Source organism: Dama dama, chromosome 3 (assembly GCF_033118175.1).
Source record: "Dama dama isolate Ldn47 chromosome 3, ASM3311817v1, whole genome shotgun sequence".
NCBI lineage: Eukaryota > Metazoa > Chordata > Mammalia > Artiodactyla > Cervidae > Dama > Dama dama.
This window is the reverse complement of record NC_083683.1, coordinates 25,313,071-25,334,363: the sequence shown is the minus strand read 5'-3', so window position 1 is coordinate 25,334,363 and position 21,293 is coordinate 25,313,071. Positions and strand designations below refer to the sequence as shown.

General features: G+C 37.3%; 1 protein-coding gene across 7 annotated transcripts in view; it reads right to left on the bottom strand.

Moving 5' to 3' along the window:
* The window catches only part of NAV3 (neuron navigator 3), an 883,898-nt gene that overhangs the window by 153,067 nt on the left and 709,538 nt on the right, over positions 1–21,293 (bottom strand). For all 7 annotated transcript variants that reach the window (XM_061124990.1, XM_061124999.1, XM_061125026.1 and 4 more), the window contains 3 exons: positions 14,610–14,718; positions 13,570–13,953; positions 1,471–1,590 (listed from right to left, as the gene is read on the bottom strand). In XM_061124990.1, the coding sequence (XP_060980973.1) occupies positions 1,471–1,590; positions 13,570–13,953; positions 14,610–14,718 (613 nt within the window). The remainder of the gene's footprint in view (positions 1–1,470; positions 1,591–13,569; positions 13,954–14,609; positions 14,719–21,293) is intronic.

The window sequence follows — 21,293 nt, the reverse complement described above, 5'->3', positions numbered from 1 at the left end:
AGTATATTCCCACTCTTATATAATATCCTTGTGGTATCTTGTCTCTTTCCCCAGACTTGTTTGTTTCTTCAACTAACCGGACCGTATTGCTAGCCTATATGAATGGATCGCTATATTCATTCCTTTGTTCATTCACTCCAAAAGCGTTTGTTAAAAGCTCAACATATCATAAATGCGACAAAAATTTTTTGCATTCCTGTGCTTATAGTGTTGTGAGGGAGATACAAAATAAATGTGTAAACAAATAATTAGGATTGATGTGTACACTAAAGAAAATAATTTAAGATAATGGGAAAGAAAGTGACTGGAAATGAAATGTGCCTTAGCTACTCCGAAAACACTTTGTTAAGAAGGTAACATTTAAACTGAAAAGGGCATTCTAGGCAGAGGAAGCATCAGTTTGAAAGCAGAAAGAGGACCATTGTGTTTGAAGTTAGAGTCAGTGAGAGAAAACAGTTGAAGAATAGTTCAGGTGGGGGTCACAGTGAATAAAAATTTTTATAAGCCTATTGTAACCACATGCTTCACACGGACACCTTATATACAGCCTAGGAGACTAGCATATTCACAGGATGGGATCTAAGCCAACAAGAGTTAAAACATCAACAGCATTTTGGTAAGCAGGAACTGAAGACTAATATCAGAATGCACTGTCTAGCCTTAGGAGTTGGCTGTATTAAAATGCACAACGAATTATATACAGTTCTTATTTCAGAATGTGGATACATTAGGTCTTAACATTTTGTCTCCTTCTTAAATAGTGAATTAAAGAACTACTCCAGGGATTGATATACAGTAATTCTAGAAATAGGCAATCTCTCCTTGCTTAAGAAATCAAACATTCTGAGTGAAGAGTGGGTAAAATCAGGTCAGAGTATGTCTTACAACAACATTTCACAAAGACAATATTTTCAAACAGCAGTGATTCTGATAAAATCGGCAAAACTATTCCTAGCAAAATAATAACCAGTATATGAAAACACACCAGCCTTTAAGCAATTTGAGATACGAAAGAGGTTAGCCTAAAGCAAGATTTAGTTGTATGCTTTCAAGAAAGCCATCAAGAAAAGCAGCAAGCTCATCTTACAACGTAATTAGAATTATGTTTTAATCTTTATATCATTAGCCCCCAGGTAGAACTGAGAGCATCTGAATTGAAAGGAATTTACCAGCCAGGGTTCTTTTCAGGGAAGGAGCAAAGGTCTATATTTATAATTTTGCTTTTGTAGATATTAAAATTTGCCACCATGTAACCTGAAATGTATTAAATATTCTCACCAGCAACACAATTCCTTTTAGTATACAGAATGAAAATTCTTATAAACAAAAGCACCTTAGTTTTCAAAATGTTCCAAAATGATGATTATATCAGGATAAAAACTCATTTGGTTTATATTGTAAAACTCCTAGGATCTCACTTGTGAAACTGCTTTGTGCACTCCTCACCATCAAACACGCCGATGGCATTACCTGTCTGCATCCACGGCCACATCATGCAGTCCCCTCTGAATGGCGTCCCTGGAAGCTGCTGTGTCTGGGCCTCGGTTCAGACTCCTCGTGTACAAACTGAGCCCTCCATCCGTCATGTACCTGCAAATAAGAGCCCAATTAGTCAACAGAGAATTGAATGACCACCTCTGTATAATTTAATTTAACAGTGTTCACAAATTTTAATATTGCAATTATGAAATATGCTCTATTACAGTTTTTCTATATAAATATCCTACTCACCAGGAAGCATTAGAAAATCTCTTGAAGTTTATTAGGAAATTAATCTTCCTTACTGCAACAATAACTAGCCTATTATAAAACCTTCCTTCTTTCTCTCCTTGTTATCAATATTTTGAACAGACTTAGCAAAATAAAAGCAAGATCATTTCATCTTATAAATACCATTTTTGAAGAATTGAAGGTCCTAGGAGTCATTTTAAAATTTGATTGATTTGATAAATAAATGTACACCACAGTTGACCACTATTACAAAATAACTGAGATGTATTAAACGTTTAAGATGTCACCAGGAACTGTTCTAAATGGTTGACTTGCAATAACATTATTATCCCCATGTCAGTGATAAAGAAAATAAGCACAAAATGTTTAAGGATTTAAACCAAGTCACTCAACCAAGTCACAGGAGATTTGAGGATAAATCTGGAAAGTCAGCTTCAGAAACCGTCACCTTAGCCACACGCACAGCTATCTGAATTGAAGGACCACACCGCCTGACTCGCTTCCTGTCCCTAGAAACTACTTCTCTGCCATCACAGGACGACCGCCATCAATAGGGCTGGTAGACTGTCATAGTCATGTTGCTTCCTTGGCAATCGGGGTTAGAACAGGTGTTAATCTTCTATCCCATGTGGGGCTAATCAAATGTTTCTATCTTGAAAAATGGGACTAAGACTGCTCATCAGTCTTTCTACGTGGAAAGTTTATGATAATGAAAACCCAGGAGCTGTGGATATTTGTCTTCACCGAATGCAAAGAGGCGCAGAGAAAACCAATCAGCAAAATGGAAAGAATGACACAGATGCACAAAAAGCACATTTTGGTTACGTGGTTTCAGTTTCACACTGTGTTGGGTTCTAGGAGATATCCTTGCTTCCTTATAATCAGATCACCAATTTGCTTAAACAAATTTGATTCCACTATTTAGTTCAAAAAATTAATCATGATCATATTAAAGATTGCTCAAATAGTTAAAACTAGGATTATGAAACCTGTTAATCACTCACATGATTAATAAATTCTATCCATTTTAGTTGAAGGATCGCAAACGAATTTCTTAAATTATATCTCAATTTCTGCCTATGAAAATGGGGAGAATAATATTTACTGAAGATAGATTTTATATAATTGAAGGAAAAATACATAAAGCTCTTAAAATGAGAATCCTATAATAACAACTTGTTATTCACAAAGTCTCTCCCATATGTTAAAAAGGAAATATATAAATTTTATACACAAACATATACCTTATCCTTGTAAGGTACTCTACATGGTTAATTTTCTTGATAACCAAATAATTTAATCCCATCAAAATTAAAACAATGAAAAAGAGTGTTTTGGTTCCAAAACGTGCTGAAAACTGACATACTCTTTTAAACAGGGAATGTTTTAGACATGACAACATTTTTTGACAACTAATTCACGACTATGAGCATTAATTTCCTGTATCATAACAATGATACTAAATGAGACAAAGAGTAAAGGATATTTGTCCTTTGTCCTTTTTAATTTTTCAGTTGCCGTACTGGGGCTGTCAACATTTTATTGTTTATTCTTACTTCCACATCATTCTCAACCAATTCTATATATTTTTAATTGCTTTTTTTTAAGGTGAAATATATGGAATTCCTGATAAAGTAAAAGTGTTTAGAGATAAATAGCTTTCTCATTCACTCACCTTTTGAAACTGTCTTAAATGTTTGAGAATGGTATAAATTTTCTCTAAGGACAACTGAGATACTTATCAAAAAAAAAAAAAAAATCAACATCGTTGATCCTAAATTTAACTTCAGGAGGAAGGAATAACAATGTCTATGTGTTAAGTTTTACGACTCATTGGTCTCTCTTATTCATTGGTAAATATCTAAAAGTGTTCAGCCAAGTGTTTTGCGCATAGTTTGGGGTCAATAAATGTATATTGTTTGTTCAGTTGAATTCAAAAGGCTTCCATACTGTAGGAAGAAACCATAACAGCAGATCTCAGCACATTATCCACAATGACAATGTATGTAAACCAGAAATTGGATGGATGATCACTTCTATTAGAAATATAACCTTTCAATTATTCAATGTTTACAGAAGAGTAAGTTCTATAGAAAAAGGTTAAATGCTTTGAAAATTCAATTTCAAAAGAAAAAAAATGCTTGAAAATTTCAATGAATTAAGAAAAAAAAAAAGCATTCTTTTTAAGAAGCATTTCAAAGGATACTCATTTTGCATTGACCCTTGGATTTTCCAGGTAATATTAAATAGGTTTACATCAGGTATTAATTGTACCAAAAAAGCCATTCATGTCTAATTCCTCTGTTTACAGACACTGTTGCACTGGAATGCCAGCAGGGCATTTTCATAGTCGAACCATGAGTCTGCTATTTGAGAAATTATATACAGGGTAAAGCACAGGTAAAGCAAATTTCTGATTAAAACTTTTTTCTTGAAAATTCTTACTTCTTTTCAGTCTTTCTAAAGGATTAAAAAAATTTTTTAAATGAATTTCATAGTTCCTCTAGAAAAATTTGCTACAATCTGGGAACCATAAATGTTAGGAAATCACTGTGAAAGAAAATGTAAAATTTTTAAAAACATTTCCTTATAATGTTACATGTAAACTTCTAAACCGTAAGCTGAGTTTAACAGGTAATAGTCATAAGGCAGATTGGTATAAACAAAATGTTGCAAAGGAAACGTGTGAAGGTTACTGACAAAAAGAAAAATCTCTAAAAATATGAGTCTTAAGACAACTTCAGCCATGTTGAAATTCTATTAGCTCTAAGATGGTTCACATAAAAACTCAATGGTCTCCAAAAGCATTTCTTATTCTTCCTCCATCCCACTGCTATCTCTTTTCTTCCTTCTGTTGCAGAAAAACTTTGCTTACTTTGGCATATTTTCTTTAGGTGTGTGTGTTTCTAATTAATATTTCCAGGCCATACTGCTCCACCCTGTACTAGAATGAGATATCAGACTGCTTCCTGTGTACAGATAATGTGTATTTCCCATAAACACCTCACATATAGCATAAACTGACCATATGTCACCTTCACCACGAAGGTGAGGCTCTGTGTATGCTAATATAGTTACAGGAAAAACACTCCATTCACCTAGTCAGCAATCCAGATAGATGATTTTCTACTTGTCACTCAGCACCCTCAACTATTACAGAACAGTCTATTCAGAACTGTGAATCAGCATCACCATGTTCTAATTACATCTAGAAATCACTAAAATAGGAAGAAGTATTCAAATCTTATTTTTGTATGTGATTCAATCTCATTTTCTCAGTCAACATAAATATGTACAACTTAATCTTCACAGCAAATCCATAATTTTTTAAGCATCATAGTTAAATATATCATATTTTTATGAGTATAAAAATATACATTAAATAATAAGTAAAAAATAATATCAATTTTCATGTACCCATAACCTGGATTCAGAAAGAGAATATTTTCAGTCTTCAATGACCATAGAGGCTTTTTCTAACCCTATATTTCCAAACCTCGCTTCCAGAGATATCTACTGTCCTGGATTTTGTATTAAGCATTCTTTTACTTGTCTTTATGATTTTACCACATGGATATATATTCCTAGAAATACATTGCTTAGCATCTCATGAATTTGAACTTTATATAAATTGAACCATATTATATATATTCTTCTGTTGACTTATTTCCTTCATTTAAAATTAAATTTTTGCAAATCATCTACCTTGGTGTATATCATTGTGTTTTGCGTGTTAGAGTTGTGTAGCTCCTTTACAAAAGCACTGCAGGGCTTCCCAGGTAGCGCAGCGATAAAAGAATCCACCTGCAGTGCAGGAGGTTCAGGAGACACGGGTTCAGTCCCTGGGCTGAGAAGACCCCCTGGGGTAGGAAATCGGAAGCTGCTGCAGTATTATTGCCTGAAACATTCCATGGACAAAGGCACCTGGCAGGTTGCAGTGAGGTCACAATGGGTCGGACACAGCTGAGTACACACACGCACAGTTTACTTATCGCTTTGACTGCGACAGACATTTGAGCTGTTTTTAGTTTCTTTGATGTGACAAAAAACTCTACCATGAACATTTATACAAACATAATTCCTTGTGCTCACAAGCAAGTGTTTGTCTGAAGTCTATATCTAGAAAGGGAATCACTGGGTCATAATAGATACATACACATATTCAAATCTTACTAGTCAGTGCCCAAGAGTTTTGAAAATATTTTCAGAATAAATTTCTTATGAATAAGAAGTTGCTTATAAAGTAAACTGGCTTATGAAAAAGAATTTTCATGTTAGCTTTAATTTATAAATTCCAAATTATCAAGTGGTTTATCATATTTTTACTTTGTTAAAAGGCCATTTATGTTTTGCCTGTGAAATGTCTGTTCATGATTTTTGCTCATTTTTCTATTGGATTCTATGTTTTTTCTTTTCTCATTGATATTCTTCCTTTATTAGTTGCATGTGTTGCATATGTTTGGGTTTATGTGAGGTTTTTATTTTGGCATTTTTGCCTTGTTTATTTTTATGTGAAATCAATTATTTGGAATAAAAATAAACTTGATCTAGATATCTTTCTAAGTTCACACAGTAACTGCCTCTATTACTTTTGTGTAGTGTTTTAAAATGCGATAGCTAGCTTTTTGAGATTTCTGGACTCTCTTTCCACCCCTCATCTTGATCTGGACCTTCTCTATCGTCACTTTTATTGCCACATCTTGTTCAGTTTACTTCTCCTCCTGGAAGTTTCCCCTCAGAGTGGCGCCCTGTCTGGGAAGGAAGCTGTGACTGGAGAGTTTAATGAACTCATGGGAACAAGAAAGCTCCGTTCCCTCCAGATATGACCTTCAGCCCTACTCTCCCTGCTGGGTCACAGCCCTTCCAGCTCCAGTTGCTGCCTTCAGATAGGGCCTCTGTGTGTATTCCAGGCAGCGTCTCTTGGCTCTTTTGGGGTTATTCTGTTCTCAGTGTGATCAGATGTCCCGCTACTACCCCCTGTTTCGGTATACACAGACGATGGTATCAGTGGTAAAGAATCTGCCTGCCAATGCAGGAGACACAGGAAATGTGGGTTCAGTTCCTGAGTCGGAAAGATCCCCTGGAGTAAGAAATGACAACCTGCTCCAGTGTTCTTACCTGGAAGATTCCATGGACAGAGAAGCCTGGTGGGCTACAGTCAATGGGGCAGCAAAAAGTTGAATTCAACTGAGCACACATGCAAGCTAGTATCAATCTGATTCTTTGGCTTTTGACTGATTGCCCCTCATTATTCATACCTGGTGTTTGAGACGATACCTTGTATCAGCTTTTTTAAGTAAACAATGATCATTTTTTTTATGGCTCTGCTATCTAGTTGTTCTGTTTTTTTTGTGGAGATTTGGAAAGATGCAAAACCCATGTCCCTACCAATCTTCCTAGAACTGTTTTTACATTCAATATTTCATATCAGAAACTTAACAATTAGATATTTTTTATGACATGAAAACACAGGGCATCTAAAATTTGTGTTCATGTTTAACTTCCAAGGAACTCTAGTTTAGCATCTAGAACAAAGATCATGAGCATAGATAATTTTAAGGATCGTCTCCTTGATCAAAGGTGCTAGCTAAGGAAAACTATACTAACAATGAATGATTGCTGTGAAGCTCTTTTATGTTTATTTGTAAAAGAATAAACTTCTATGAGAGAAATGTGGACAAGGAGACATGTAGACAACAGGGTTAGTACGTCAAGATGATTAAGAGTGCAGACTGGAGGCAAATTGTTTTCAAGTTCAAATTCAGCAATGCATGCATCAAGTAAGTTCATATTTTTTTTTGGATGCCAATGAATTAACTTTCTGAGTTCTACGTAAAGCTACTTATCTATCCATGCCTCAGATGTTTCATCTGTAAAATGGAGACAGTAATGATAAGCTTACCTCTTACCATTATGGTGAGATATAAATTAGTTAATGAGTTAGGACACACTGCTGTTAATAAAGCTAGTGGATCTGATAGAATTCCAGTAAAATTATTCAAAACCCTTAAGGATGATGCCATCAAGGTGCTGCATTCAACATGTCAGCAAATCTGGAAGAGGCAGCAGTGGCCACAAGACTGGTAAAGGTTAATCCTTGTCCCAATTCCCAAGAAGCGTAGTACTAAAGATCGTGCTAACCATCAGACAAGTGCACTCATCTTCCATGCTAGTAAGGTCATGTTTAAAATCTTGCATGCTAGGCCTCAGCATTATGTGAACCAAGAACTTCCAGATGTCCAAGCTGGGTTTAATAAAGGAAGAGGAAACAGATCAAATGGCCAACATCTGCTGGATCATACAGAAAGGTAGGGAATTCCAGAAAAACACCTACCTCTGTTTCATAGACTATGCCAAAGCCTTTGACTGTGTGGATCATAATAAAACTGAGGAAAGCTCTTAAAGAGATGGAAATACCAGACCCTCTCACCTGCCTCCTGAGTAACCTGTATGCGGGTCAAGAAGCAGCAGTTAGAAGCCTGTATGGAACAACTGACTGGCTCAAGCTTGAGAAAGGAGCTCGGCAGGGCTGCCTGCCGTCACCCTGTCTGTTTAACCTACACGCTGAGCACATCATGAGAAATGTCGGGCTGGATGAGTTACAAGCTGGAATCAAGACAGGCGGGAGAAACATCAGCAACCTCAAACATGCGGGTTATACCACTCTAACAGCAGAAAATGAAGAGGAAATAAAGAGCCTCTTGATGAGGGTGAAGGTGCAGAGTAAAAGAGCAGACTTAAAACCAAATATTAAACAATCTAAGCTTATGGCATTGGGTCCCATTACTTCATGGCAAATAGAGGAAAGGTGGAAGTAGTGACAGATTTCCTCTTCTTGGGCTCTAAAATCACAGTAGACGGTGACTGCAGGCATGAAATCAGAAGATGTTTGCTTCTAGGCAGGAAAGCTATGACAAATCTAGACAGTGTGTTGAAAAGCAGAGATATTTCTCTGCCGACAAAGGTCTATACAATCAATGCTAGTCGTCCCACTAGTCATGTACGGTTGTGAGAGCTGGACTGTAAAGAAGGTTGAGTGCCAAAGAACTGGCAGAACTCTAAAGAATTGATGCCTTAGAACTGTGTGTTGGAGAAGACTCCTGAAAGTCCCTTGGACAGCAAGGAGATCAAACCAGTCAATGTTAAGGGAGATCAACCCTGAATATTCACTGGAAGGACGGATGCTGAAGCTGAAACTCCAGTATTTTGGTTGTCTGATGCGAACAGCTGACTCATTGGAAAAGTCCCTGATGCTGGGAAAGATTGAGGGCAGAAGGAGAAGAGGGCATCAGAGGATGAGATGACGGATAGCATCACTGATGAAATGGACATGAACTTGGGCAAACTTTAGGAGATGGTGAAGGACAGAGAGGCCTGGCCTGCTGCAGTCCATGGGATCACAAAGAGTTGGACATGATCAGGTGACTGAACAACATCAAAATGAGTTAATATATGTAAAATGCATAGAGCATTACCTAGCACATAATAAGTGCTATGTATATGCTGACTAGCATAACCAGCTATTTGTCCATTAGACTTTCCACATTCACTAAAAATAACTCTCATATCTTGAATATGAAGTGAATAGAAGCATGATGATTAGGAATAAGTAGTTTACCATGTACATCCTTTTAACCCAACTCAGGTAACCCTATCTTTTCCAACGTTATGCATGCTTCGGTCACTCACAAAGCTTACTACAGGAGAAATGAGGGAGGGTCAAAGGAGGAAGTGGCAACCCACCCCAGTGTTCTTGCCGGAGACACCTCGTGGACAGAGGAGCCTGGTGGGCTACAGTCCATGGGGTCACCAAGAGTCGGACACGATGGAGCACTCGTGCACACGTGCAGGGGAGAAGAGGGATTAAAGTATCCACCTCCCTTTTAAAAATGTCATTCCCCAGAATTAAATTACTTCGTGTTTGGGCCATTTAAAGTAGAATTTTAGGTTATATTCTTGGCACAACTATTTATCACTGTGACACCCAGTTAAAATATGCAATTTTCCCTCCAATTTTCTAGGGTATTCCTTTTTTTTTTTCTTCCTACATGGAGACTTTTCCAAAGATATTCATTATAAGTAAGAGGCCTTCCTCTGACTAATTCCTAATTACTGGCAGATTCACATCCCCAAGTGTTTAAAGTAATTTTGAGAAGAGAAAAAAGAGATAAGCCTTTGCATGCTTCAAGAAATTTTGAATTCTCAGAATGCCAATTACCCAATTTTCTCAGTTCTACCTGAAGTATGTGAAAAAAATGAAACTGCATTTCCATTTACTTCATGACATACCTTGTAGTTACATGAAGAGAAAATCCTAAATTAAACATCTTCATTCACTGCTATGCCTTTTGAGCCTCTTTTTGTCCATTTAATCACTAAAACATCACTTCTAAAAATTGGGAACAGAGAACTAACTTTGTGATTCAGTATTTTTTCATGAATTGTAGCATAGACATTTCTATGCCCTTTTTCTTAAAGAAAACATCAAATTTAAATTCTGCTGAGCATGTCTTCCTATGTCTTAATTTTAGGCTGACACATTGGACCGCTTCCTACCGATGCCAACAGGGGTACAGTACGTTCAGAGATGAGCAGTGGGATACACCGCACATCCTGGGTGTCCTCCCCACAACGCCAGTCAGCGCTGAACTGAGACCGGCGGCCCTGCCTCTGACCACGGCTAGTCACCCTCCACTCAGGGTCAGGACTCTGAGTCACTTGTCACATTCCCGTGTCTGCACTCCACCACGGGAAAGACAGCGTGTACAAGGCCAAGCAGGTCAACATCATCAGAGGGAACTTTCAAGGAAGTTTTGTGTTATTTTTACTTTTTTTTTTTTTTTCTTTATCTTCTATCTTAGTCACTGAACATGGGTGACTTGGTTGGTTAACGCGACACACACAGACCACGAACACGTACTTATACAGACTCATTTGTGGGACTGTTCAAGACCTCATCTGAAAGACCAACAGTGAACAAAACCAGAGAACAGAAGTGAGAAACAGGTTTCCAGTGAGTCAGGGAACACGCAAGAAGGAAAAGGGGTATAAAGTATTTTTAAAAATTTCTTATTAGAGAGTTCTGCAAAGACTAGTCAGCTCTCATCAAACCAATTTCCTCTTCCTTCTGGGCACACAACTGAACAGTGGTCCCTGGCTGCCCTGACGATTAGATGCGACCACTGGAGTTCTGCATGAGGGAAGGTGGGTAGAAGTCATACCCCCACTTCCAGGCCTTGTGCATATGAAATACTCCTACACCTCAGTTCTCTATCTCTTTGTCATCTGCCTATTGAAATCAACCCCCAGGGTGACATCGGCTGTCTGGCTGGGTAATAGCCATGTTATCTATCATCCTAGTCTTTGAAAGACGGTGTCTTATATACACATTCCCTGACTGATGATCAGAAACACCAGGAAGGGTTTTACATGAAGGAGAAATTAACTTATTTGTGTTAAGTTGCTGAGATTTTGAAATTTCTCTGCTACAGAAGTTAGTTACCTAATATAGCTCCTGAATATGGGTATGCTGGTAAAATATATTACTATAAGCAGAACTCAGTTAAAAAAAAAGAAAAGCCTTTAAAACCCACTTATCTAAGAATGTGTATACACACACTTACATATATATGTACATATATTACTATTCATTTATTGAATAAGTGAACACATAAAAATTTAAAAAACTAACATGTGAACAATACATGGGCTGGTACTGTGTCTGTATGTTCACCACTGAACACATAGTGTCTAGAATGTTGCTTTACACATAGGAAGAACTCAACAAATTTTTCTAATACATACATACATAATCCATCTCATGATCTCTCTTCTCTATTATTTTCCCAGGATTCTTTCTTCATACCTCTCACAATTTCAACCATCTCCTATATGAGGTCATACTCTATGATTATTAGGTTATTAATCATCAGGTTAATAACTTTACTGATAAAAATCTAATTGTGATGACAATGATAATTTACTGAACACTTACATTGTGAAAGACTTTGTGCTTAAGGACAATTTGTGGGTTTTTCTTCATTCCTAAAAATTTAATGAAGATTCTGCAATTTTGTCTTTATTACAGAGAGGAATTTGGATAAATTAAGCTCTTGAGGAGATCACAGACAGCACATGTTAGAAACAGACTTAATTTAGATGCTATGACTCCAGTGGCAACTCAACTACCTCCCACCCTAATCAACAATAACCTGTCTCCCTAATTCTAGCTCCTTAGAAGCTCAAAGAAGGTGGTCACCAGGAATGCACTGCTGGGTATCAGGATATCAAAGCAGAGCTATGAGTCTGATCAAAAGCTCTTTTGTACTTTTTAAGGTCTTGTCCCCATTCACACAAGTTTTTCATGAATGAAGTCAGGAAAGGTTACTTGTATAAAGAATGACTTCTGAGACTAGTCCTCTCAGAAGCATAAGGACAAAGAATAGGCCAAAACCCAGATTCGCATGAAAAATATAGATAAAGTTAATTGGAAAGTTTTTCCTTGTATTACAGAGCCTGGGTTTTGAAGTCAGATGTATCTGAGTTCCAATGCCATTTTAGTCTTTCCTTAGCTTTAATACAGGCTTCCCTGGTAGCTCAGATGGTAAAGCGTCTGCTACAATGCGGGAAACCCAGGTTTGATCCTTGGGTCGGGAAGATCTCCTGGAGAAGGAAATGGCAACCCACTCCAGTATTCTTGCCTGGAAAATCCCATGGACTGAGGATCCGGGTAGGCTACAGTCCATGGGGTCGCAAAGAGTCGGACACAACTGAGCAACTTCACTTCACTAGCTTTAATACAGTTAAGGCAACTGTGATCAGTTTCCTTATCTGTAAAACAGGTTTAAAAATACACACCTCATAAAGGCTGTTAGTGGATGGTTGGTTCAATGACAATGTCCTTAATGAACTTAACAAGAGTGAAGTAGGTAATGTTTTCCAAGTGGCAACTACAGTCATTAATAGAAGTAGTTTTAATAGAATATCCTATTTCTGCCACTGGGGATCATCCTCAGGTTGAACTAAATATTCCAAATTGCCAAAATGCTTTTTGAGAGTTTTATATCACATTATTATTTTTTTTTGGAATGTAATAGGAAACAGAAGGAAAATGGGCTAAGATGTCAACAAAAAAGAGAATAAACAGATGGAAACTTTCAAATCTAAAAGTTAGATCAGAGGTGTATAATTAAGAATGCTAGAAAATATGTGCTCCTCAGAGCAGTTACAGGCAGTTTTGACAAGCCCCCTAAAAATCAAGCAGTTCAGCAAAACAAGTCTCCTTCCCATGTCCTTCACTACAAAATCTGTTATTTAAGAAGCATGTGAAAATCACTCTGAAAAACACATGGCACATGTGTTTCTCTGAATTAACAATAGAAAAAGTTAATGGATTATAATGAAAAGATTTTAGAGAAATTTTGGATATTTTACTATTCATGAGTGATCAGAGAAGGCTGAAATACCCCCAAATAACCTTAGATTTCTCACATTTTCTAACAACTTTATTAACTAACCTTATATACTCCCTTCCCGGAGGCTTACCAGGTGGATCAGTGGTAGAGAATCTGCCTGCCAATGCAGGAGACACAGGAGACACAGTTTCAGTCCCTGGATTAGAAAGATCCCCTGGAGAAGGAAATGGCAACCCACTCCAGTATTCTTGCCTGGGAAATCTCGTGGACAGAGGAGATTGGTGGGCTACAATCTGTGGAGTCCCAAGAGTCGGACAGGACCTCGTGACTATACAACAACAAATCCCTTCCTATAGCTAATGCATCTTGGTAGACCACTCTCTTTACACAATTCTGTTGGAGCCGAGGGCCCACGGCCACTTACCCACTGTTGATGTCATCGGTCCTGAGACTTTTCCCAAGGATATCACCATCGCTCATGTATCCACCAACATCGACTTCAGCAGACATGTCCAGGTCACTGCTTGCTTTCTCACTCATGTCAATCTGTGACATGTTTCCCAGTCGAGAGACAGCCGCTCGACGGAGAGGCGTAGTGTACATGAACCTTGAGGGGTCTGTGTGGATGAATCTCCCAGTACCGCTGCGAGGGTAGCCGGCACCCAGTGACGGAGCATCTCCAGCCTGAAGTCGAGGGCACGCCTGGCCCAGCCTCCAGGCCATGGGGGTGGGCCGGCCTGTCAAGTTGGGTATGGTCCTGCCATTCACTTCCGTTGTTACGGTGCTGTCAAATGTTGTCTCCAGGGTGCTGTCAAACAAAACAGAGCAGTCACTGGACGCTGGCTCACCCGGGGCCACCGACCCAGAGTGCATGAACACGGGAAGGCTTATAGCTGAGAGTCATTTCCCGGAGTGATGTCCATTTTCATGGAAGTCAAACTATACATTCATTTCGAGATTTCTCAACACCTCTGTAGGTATCAAAATGTAGGAAGGGGCATTCACATAGCTTTTTCTTTTTGCTTTCCAACAAAGGCCATCATTACACTTTAGGTAAAACAATGTTTCATATTCTCAACTAACCCTTAATTTAACTCATTGCAGCCTTCCTGGAACTTTTCTGAAAGTAAACCACAATTAGTTTGAAACTCTCTCTAACATCCCTCCTCAGATGCATTTTAACTACATCTGCCATTGCTATTTAAGGCAGTCATGAAAATCCATTTAGCAGGGATGGTGGTAGTTCAGTAATTCAGACTGAATGGGAAATTATATGAAGAGATGGATAGGAGTAAAAAACATCACTGGATAGGTGCTGAGAAGTCACCAGTTGATTGTCACATAAAATTTAAGCAAGAAAATAATAAAGGGAAACTAAAATCCCTTCTTTATCATTATAAGAAGTTAAGCACTTGCTGTAATTTTTTCTTTATTGGCCCCCAAACAGGCAGAACTGAAGAAGACCTGTGGCTTATCTGGGTCCCACGAAGACTGGACATCGTCTCTTCTAAGTTCTGCCTCAAGTCTGCTATGTTTTTAACTGTTCTCATTCTTCTTGTTTCAGGGTCTTCACCTAGAAAAGTAACACAATCATTTGTTATTAATGTCATTTATTGTGTATATGTATATATGAGCTCCTTTTATCAAAACTGAAAAAATAGGTAGACAATTCCAAATAACTATTATCATCTGAAATTATAATTCTTTGTTCTACAAATAAAGTGTGAATAGAAACAAATATAATGTTAAAAGTAATAATTTGAAGTGGTGATAATATAATAATATTTCTTAGGTCTATGAGCTTAACTGTTGCAAAATGAGAGTTACTAGCTCCATGTTTCTGAGCTTAATTTAAAAATCTACAACTATTGGATCCTAATTATTTCCATAATCACCTGTTTCAAAGTGTGCTCACAGAAGCTGAGATAACCTTATGTAGCAAGTATACATTTGGACTTAGGTGAATAAGATGGAGGCCTTTTCTCATAGAAGCAATATCTTTTCAAGACTTTCAACAGACTAATGAACAAAGATTTAGAACTGGATTTGTAATTATTTCTCCACTTTCTACAGGGAACCAAATCATGCACATGTGACATCAAGAGTTCGAACAAAGTCTTAGGCATCTAATCCAGGAACAAGTCTATGCATAAAATAAACAGCTCTGCCATGGTGACAAATGCTGGCCTTATACAACCTCAGCATATCATTTAGGGGCAGAGGTGGCATTAAGCCAGTTTGTTTATGGCCATGCAATAAAGTCCAGGCCAGTGACCATTTCAAGCTGGTGGATCTGGAAATAAGAATATGGAAAGGGAGGAGAGAAATCATAGTCTCCATTTTGTTCAATTTAGCTCAGGAGTATATCCAATGATTAGGAATTTTAAATAAAAAGAAACAAGGAATTAAAAAAAAAAAGGTGAGAGGAAGGGGAATGAATGAATTAAGGAGACAGAGGTATAGGAAGGAGAAGGGGAAAGAAAAAGACAAAGGAGGGGATGGTAGGGAAGGAGATGCAAAAGGGAAGGAAGGAAAAGAAAAAGCAAGAAAGAAAAGTGAAGGTAGAAAATAGCATGTATGAAATTCCAGAATAAAGACTGTAACATAAACAAGCCAAAGTCCATATCTAAAATCTGTTTTAAGAATATAGGTAGATAGTCAACCTGTTCACTTTTCTTCCACAATATTCATGCCAGATTTTTAAAAAATACAGAAAAAGTGTACCCATTTAACATCTATATAGCATTTAACATCTATAATAGAAACTTACAGTTGGTGGGGACTTCAGAGATTCTCTGGCCTTACCTACCAGCCAATGAAGGAACAAATCTTTGTCTCATTAGCCAGGTGGCCATGGATATCTATCTGAAACCTCTAAGATTAGAAAGACTTCCTCTTCTCCAGTAAGAACAGATTCTTTCTAATATTAGACTAATGAGATCTAATTATAAAAACAACTCTGAGGATGAGTAATAATTTGTCTACATTTAACTTCCACCCAGGGATCCCAATAACTCTGAAACCAAAGGAACAACTTTAAACTACTTTACCATGGTGGCCCCTCAAAAAGACAACTGTTAATTCCCGGTTCAGCCAAATATTACTAGCTTGTTCGTTTTTCTTCAACCTGGATGGTTGTCAAAGCAACCACTACTCTTCTGCCAGTCTGCAAATCTATTCCTTTTAATTTACAAATTACTTGACTTGTTGAAATATGATTAATAACTGTATTATTATTTCAAACTTAGAAAATATTGAAAAACCTCCCTAGTTATCTATACAGAAGATGCATGCATGTGTACACACACACAGGAATATTACCCAGTCATAAAAAGAATGAAATAATGCCATTTGCAGCAACATGAATGAACTTAGAAATTATCATACTATGTGAAGTAAATCATACAGAGAAAGACAAATATCATATGATACCACTTATATGTGGAATATAAAAGAAATGATACAAATAACTTATTTACAAAACAGAAGCTGACAAAGAAAGCAAACTTATGATTAGCAAATGGGAAAGGTTGGAGGGGATAAATTAGGCATTTAGGAATTTGGGAGTAATATATACACACTACTATGTATAAAGTAAACAAGGATCTACTGTATAGCACAGGGAACTTCACTCAATATTTAGTAATAACCTATATGGGAAAAGAATCTGAAAAAAACTATGTAAGTATGCACGTATTTTATTTATATATATATATAAAACTGAATATATATATATATATATATATATATATAACTGAATCACTTTGTTGTATACCTGAAAACAATATATTGTAAATCAACTCTACTTCAATAAAAAAAGAAATTAAAAAGTCACCCATTGTATCCTCATGCACATGGCATAAACTTTTCCAATCCTAATCCATGTGATTTCTAACCTAGTAGATTAATATATGTTTAAATATCAGAACTATATTTAACTTAGCCCTTAACACTCTAATTATACCTTCTCCAGAAATTCTTCCTACCCTCCTCTGCATAAATACAACACAGCATATTTGAGAAATGGTTATAAATAAGTCTATCTCTTATTTCCAAATAATTTGGCAGAACCCTGAGGGAAAAGGAAGGCTTTGTAAGAAAAATCTTAAAGGGTGACTACAGCCGTGAAATTAAAAGATGTTTGCTCCTTGGGAAAAAAGTTATGACAAACCTAGACAGTGTATTAAAAAGCAGAGACATTAATTTGCCAAAAAAAAGGTCCATCTAGTCAAAGCTATGGTTTTTCTAGTAGTCATGTGTGGATGTGAGAGTTGGACCATAAAGAAAGCTGAACACTGAAGAATTGATGCTCTAGAACTGTGCTTTAGAAGAGTATTGGAGAAGACTCTTGAGAGTCCCTTGGACTGCAAGGAGATTGACTTTAGTCAATCCTAAAGGAAATAATCCTGAATATTCATTGAAAGGACCGTTGCTAAAGTTCCAATACTTTGGCCATCTGATGCAAAGAGACAACTCATTAGAAGAGACCCTGATGCCGGGAAAGACTGAAGGCAAAAGGAGGAGGGGACGACAGAGGGTGAGATGGTTAAATAGCATCACTGACTCAATGGACATGAGTTTGAGTAAACTCTGGGAGATGGTGAAGGACAGGGAGGCCTGGCGTGCTGCAGACCATGGGGTCACAAAGCATCAGACACGCCTGAGCAGCTGAATAACAACAGAAAAAAAATATCATTACAGTCAAAGGAACAGCAGAAGTAAAGACAGGGATTTACTAAAAGTGGCAGAAAAAAAGTAATAGTGAAGGATGAGACCAAACTGGAGACACACCAACATTAATACTGACGTGGTGGTATATCTAACACGTCACACAGTAGAGAAACCGATGATTCTAAGTGACGGTAAGAGATGAAGAGTCTTAAAGGGGAAAGTGTTGAGATGACTTTTACTGGAGGGCGTAAAGAAAGACAATATTGCCCTTGTACAAGTTTCCCAAAATACACCTTTGCATGTGCCCTGTCACCGAGCCCTTTCCCTCAGGGAGAACTTTCACACTGCAATCAATTTAATTTCTTAATATTAAAACCTGCCAACTTCTTAATATTAAAAACACTGATATTGGAATTACTTTCAACATATTTTACATAAACTTTAAGAACACTGTATTTTCAGACATTCCGTTTTCACTCAGCATTTTTTTAAGCATCTTTATCACATTTTAAGTTTCCTTCATCCAATCCAACAGCCATCTTAAGTGCTTGGACTCTTCCCATTGAATCCACTGCTTGTTTACACAGCTTCCCTCATGTTTCAGAACCATCACCTCTCTCCCTCCTCTGGTTTTTCTCCTCATGACATCCACTCATGACACTGCACCACTCATAACTACCAGACAAATGGACATTTTCCCCCCAGCACTTACTGAACAGAACATAATCGCTGCCTCATTCATGTCAGGAAAGATAATAACCAAATCAAAATTTATTGCAGTAAATGTTCTCAATGACCCACAAAAGGCAAGATAAAGTTAAATGTACTTGCAAACCCCCTAAGGATGGCACAAGTTTGAAACAGCTTGTAAATTTGTATCCAAGTGATGTCTAGAGAAACTGTGGTGGGGAGTGAATGTCAACCTAAAAGGTCAAATATAAAAGCACAAATAATATTAGATATTTAGTAACAAAAATAAGAAGAAAATGTATTTAGTGAGAAATGTATTTAGTCACAAAAATGTATTCCCTTTCACTTTTATAACCTTAAATCTAGCTATTATTCCTGAAGGAAGCCTCCTAAGTGTCAGACAAAATAGTAAAGGCTTATACACACATTTTCCCGAAGGCCATATTCTGAAATTCACTTTGAGTCTTCAACATTAGTGTGAACTATTTTCTCTTTGCTGGGAGCATCTCTTCTCTGAGCAGGACACAGAATACAGGCTCAGTTTGGTGCTTCTGCATTTTTACTTAATGGCAGACAGACCACTTAAACTGTGTGGTCCTGCTCTTATTTTTCAGGCTTTAATTACATGCATTGTAATTAACACTACCAGTCCTGTTATCTTTTAGGGGGAAAACAAATTATATATGAATGAACTTCATTCACAGAGAATTATATCTTCTACAGTAACCATATTACAAATGTTATTTTTTAGAGTTTAGCTGTCTGATTTATTTGGAGAAATCACCCTAGTTTTATGGATTACCCCCAACACAGGGAGTTGGATACAAAATTTTTCAACTCATCAGGGTAAACCAGACACTTTGGGGGGCAAAAATAACATAATATAGCTAGCTGTTTTACTAGTTACCTTTTAAATATTCTCCTATGTAGTTATAACACAAACCCTAATCTGTCTGATTTATTAGAAGATATAAGAATAAAGAGTTGAACTCAGGGAACTCTGACTAAAAACTAACTTGGAAGAGGCCATTTTGAGTCAGAAGCAGAACCCAGTTAAGCACGTGGCAGAAATCCTGAAATTCCTGTGTGCTATGGGCTTGGATATATTTACCAACTTAAAATGCATCATTATTTAGGGAATTGCCTTGCAATGCTTCATTATCCTGATATGATTATTCATATCAGAGCTATTTGAATAAACTCTTCCTCTTACTTTCTCATCTGCATTTTTGAATACTGGCATCTGTTGGGGGAGAAAAAAGCCTTACGGAGTACAGTCCCATAAATACAATTAGCAGATACTGTTTAAAAACCATGGACTACACAGACACCCATGGAGAGCTGACCCTCTGACAGTAATGCTCCAAGTTATTTATGCACAAAAAGGCATGTGTCATATACATACCCACCCACAGCCTGCTATAATTTAACAGAACAACCAACACATGCTGTCAGAAGACTTCACTCTGGTCATATCTTTGAAAATACTTACATAAGAGGTACTCGGAACAAGATAAATGCTACCACTTTCAAGGCAAAAGACAAATGTGATTTGATTCTACAGTTTCAGATGATCAAGAGAAGAAAAAGGAGTCTTAAGGATTAAGACTCCTTCTCTTGCCTTTGTACTGGAGGCAGTTTTTTTTTTTTTTTTTTAATGAGAAGCAGTTCATCACAGAAATCACACAATGGTGAAGAAGTAAATCTTCAATGTCTGGTCACCTGGTATATTCAGGTTCAGAAATCACCATTCCTTCACCTGCAGAAACATTCCTCTTTGAAAGCTAAGCTGACATGCAGAATGGAGTGGTATCTGCCTCTCTGTCTCCCTAAGCTCTCTTCCTCTAAAGCTGGTTCACTGAGATTCCAGAAAATCTCACAAAACCTCCCAAAACAGGAAGGTCTACAAAGACAATAAAAGCAAACCTGTATTTGGCATCAACTGAATGAATCAGAAACAAAGAGATCACTGGTCTGGTTTAGTTCTTATGAATATAAGGGGTCCTATATGAAGGCCTTTGTGGAAATAAACACAGTGATATAAAAGAGGATGTGGTCAATGGTTAAATGCTTATGAGTTTTTGAAGAAGGCACCCTGTGACATAAATATGGTTCAGTACAGCCCTGGATTTAAACTATTTCAGTTCACTTTCATATAGTTTACCTATTCAGGCAAGTGGCAAACTAAAAAGTTACTTCAGACTTATTCATACCCAGTTAATTAAAGATTATGTCAGAAGTTACTCCTAACAATCATGTCATCAAAAAGGCCTAGTTTCTAAGCATCAGAATAGTTCACACTCATCTACATAGAGATTTAAATAGTTTCAATGCACACACTCAGAAATATTTTTTGTCCAACACTTTTTAAAGAGTGAGTCAAGCTGTCAGAAGAGACCTCTGCATTTCTGGAAGTGTAACTAGAATGTATGGTGCTGTCACTGAGGTACAAATAAGGCCATCTATTCAGACACCAGGGAGGCAGCAGGAGAAAGTTGACTACACAAAAAACTGACCCACGAGCCCCATCATTCTTCATGCCAAATCTGTGGTGAGGTCACCTTGAGAGAAGTTGAACAAATAGGCCCTACTGATGACTAAGTGAAAAGCACATTTGGAGTTTTAAATCGTGAACACTTAATTATGGCTATCTAGACTCTGAACCAATAATGCCCAGGACAGGTGCTTGCTATTCCCTTTCCCCATGTAGACTTTACAACTACTTCTCATAGTTCAGTTTGCCAAAGACAATCATTTCAAGACAGAAGGAATTTAAAGTTCTTTTGA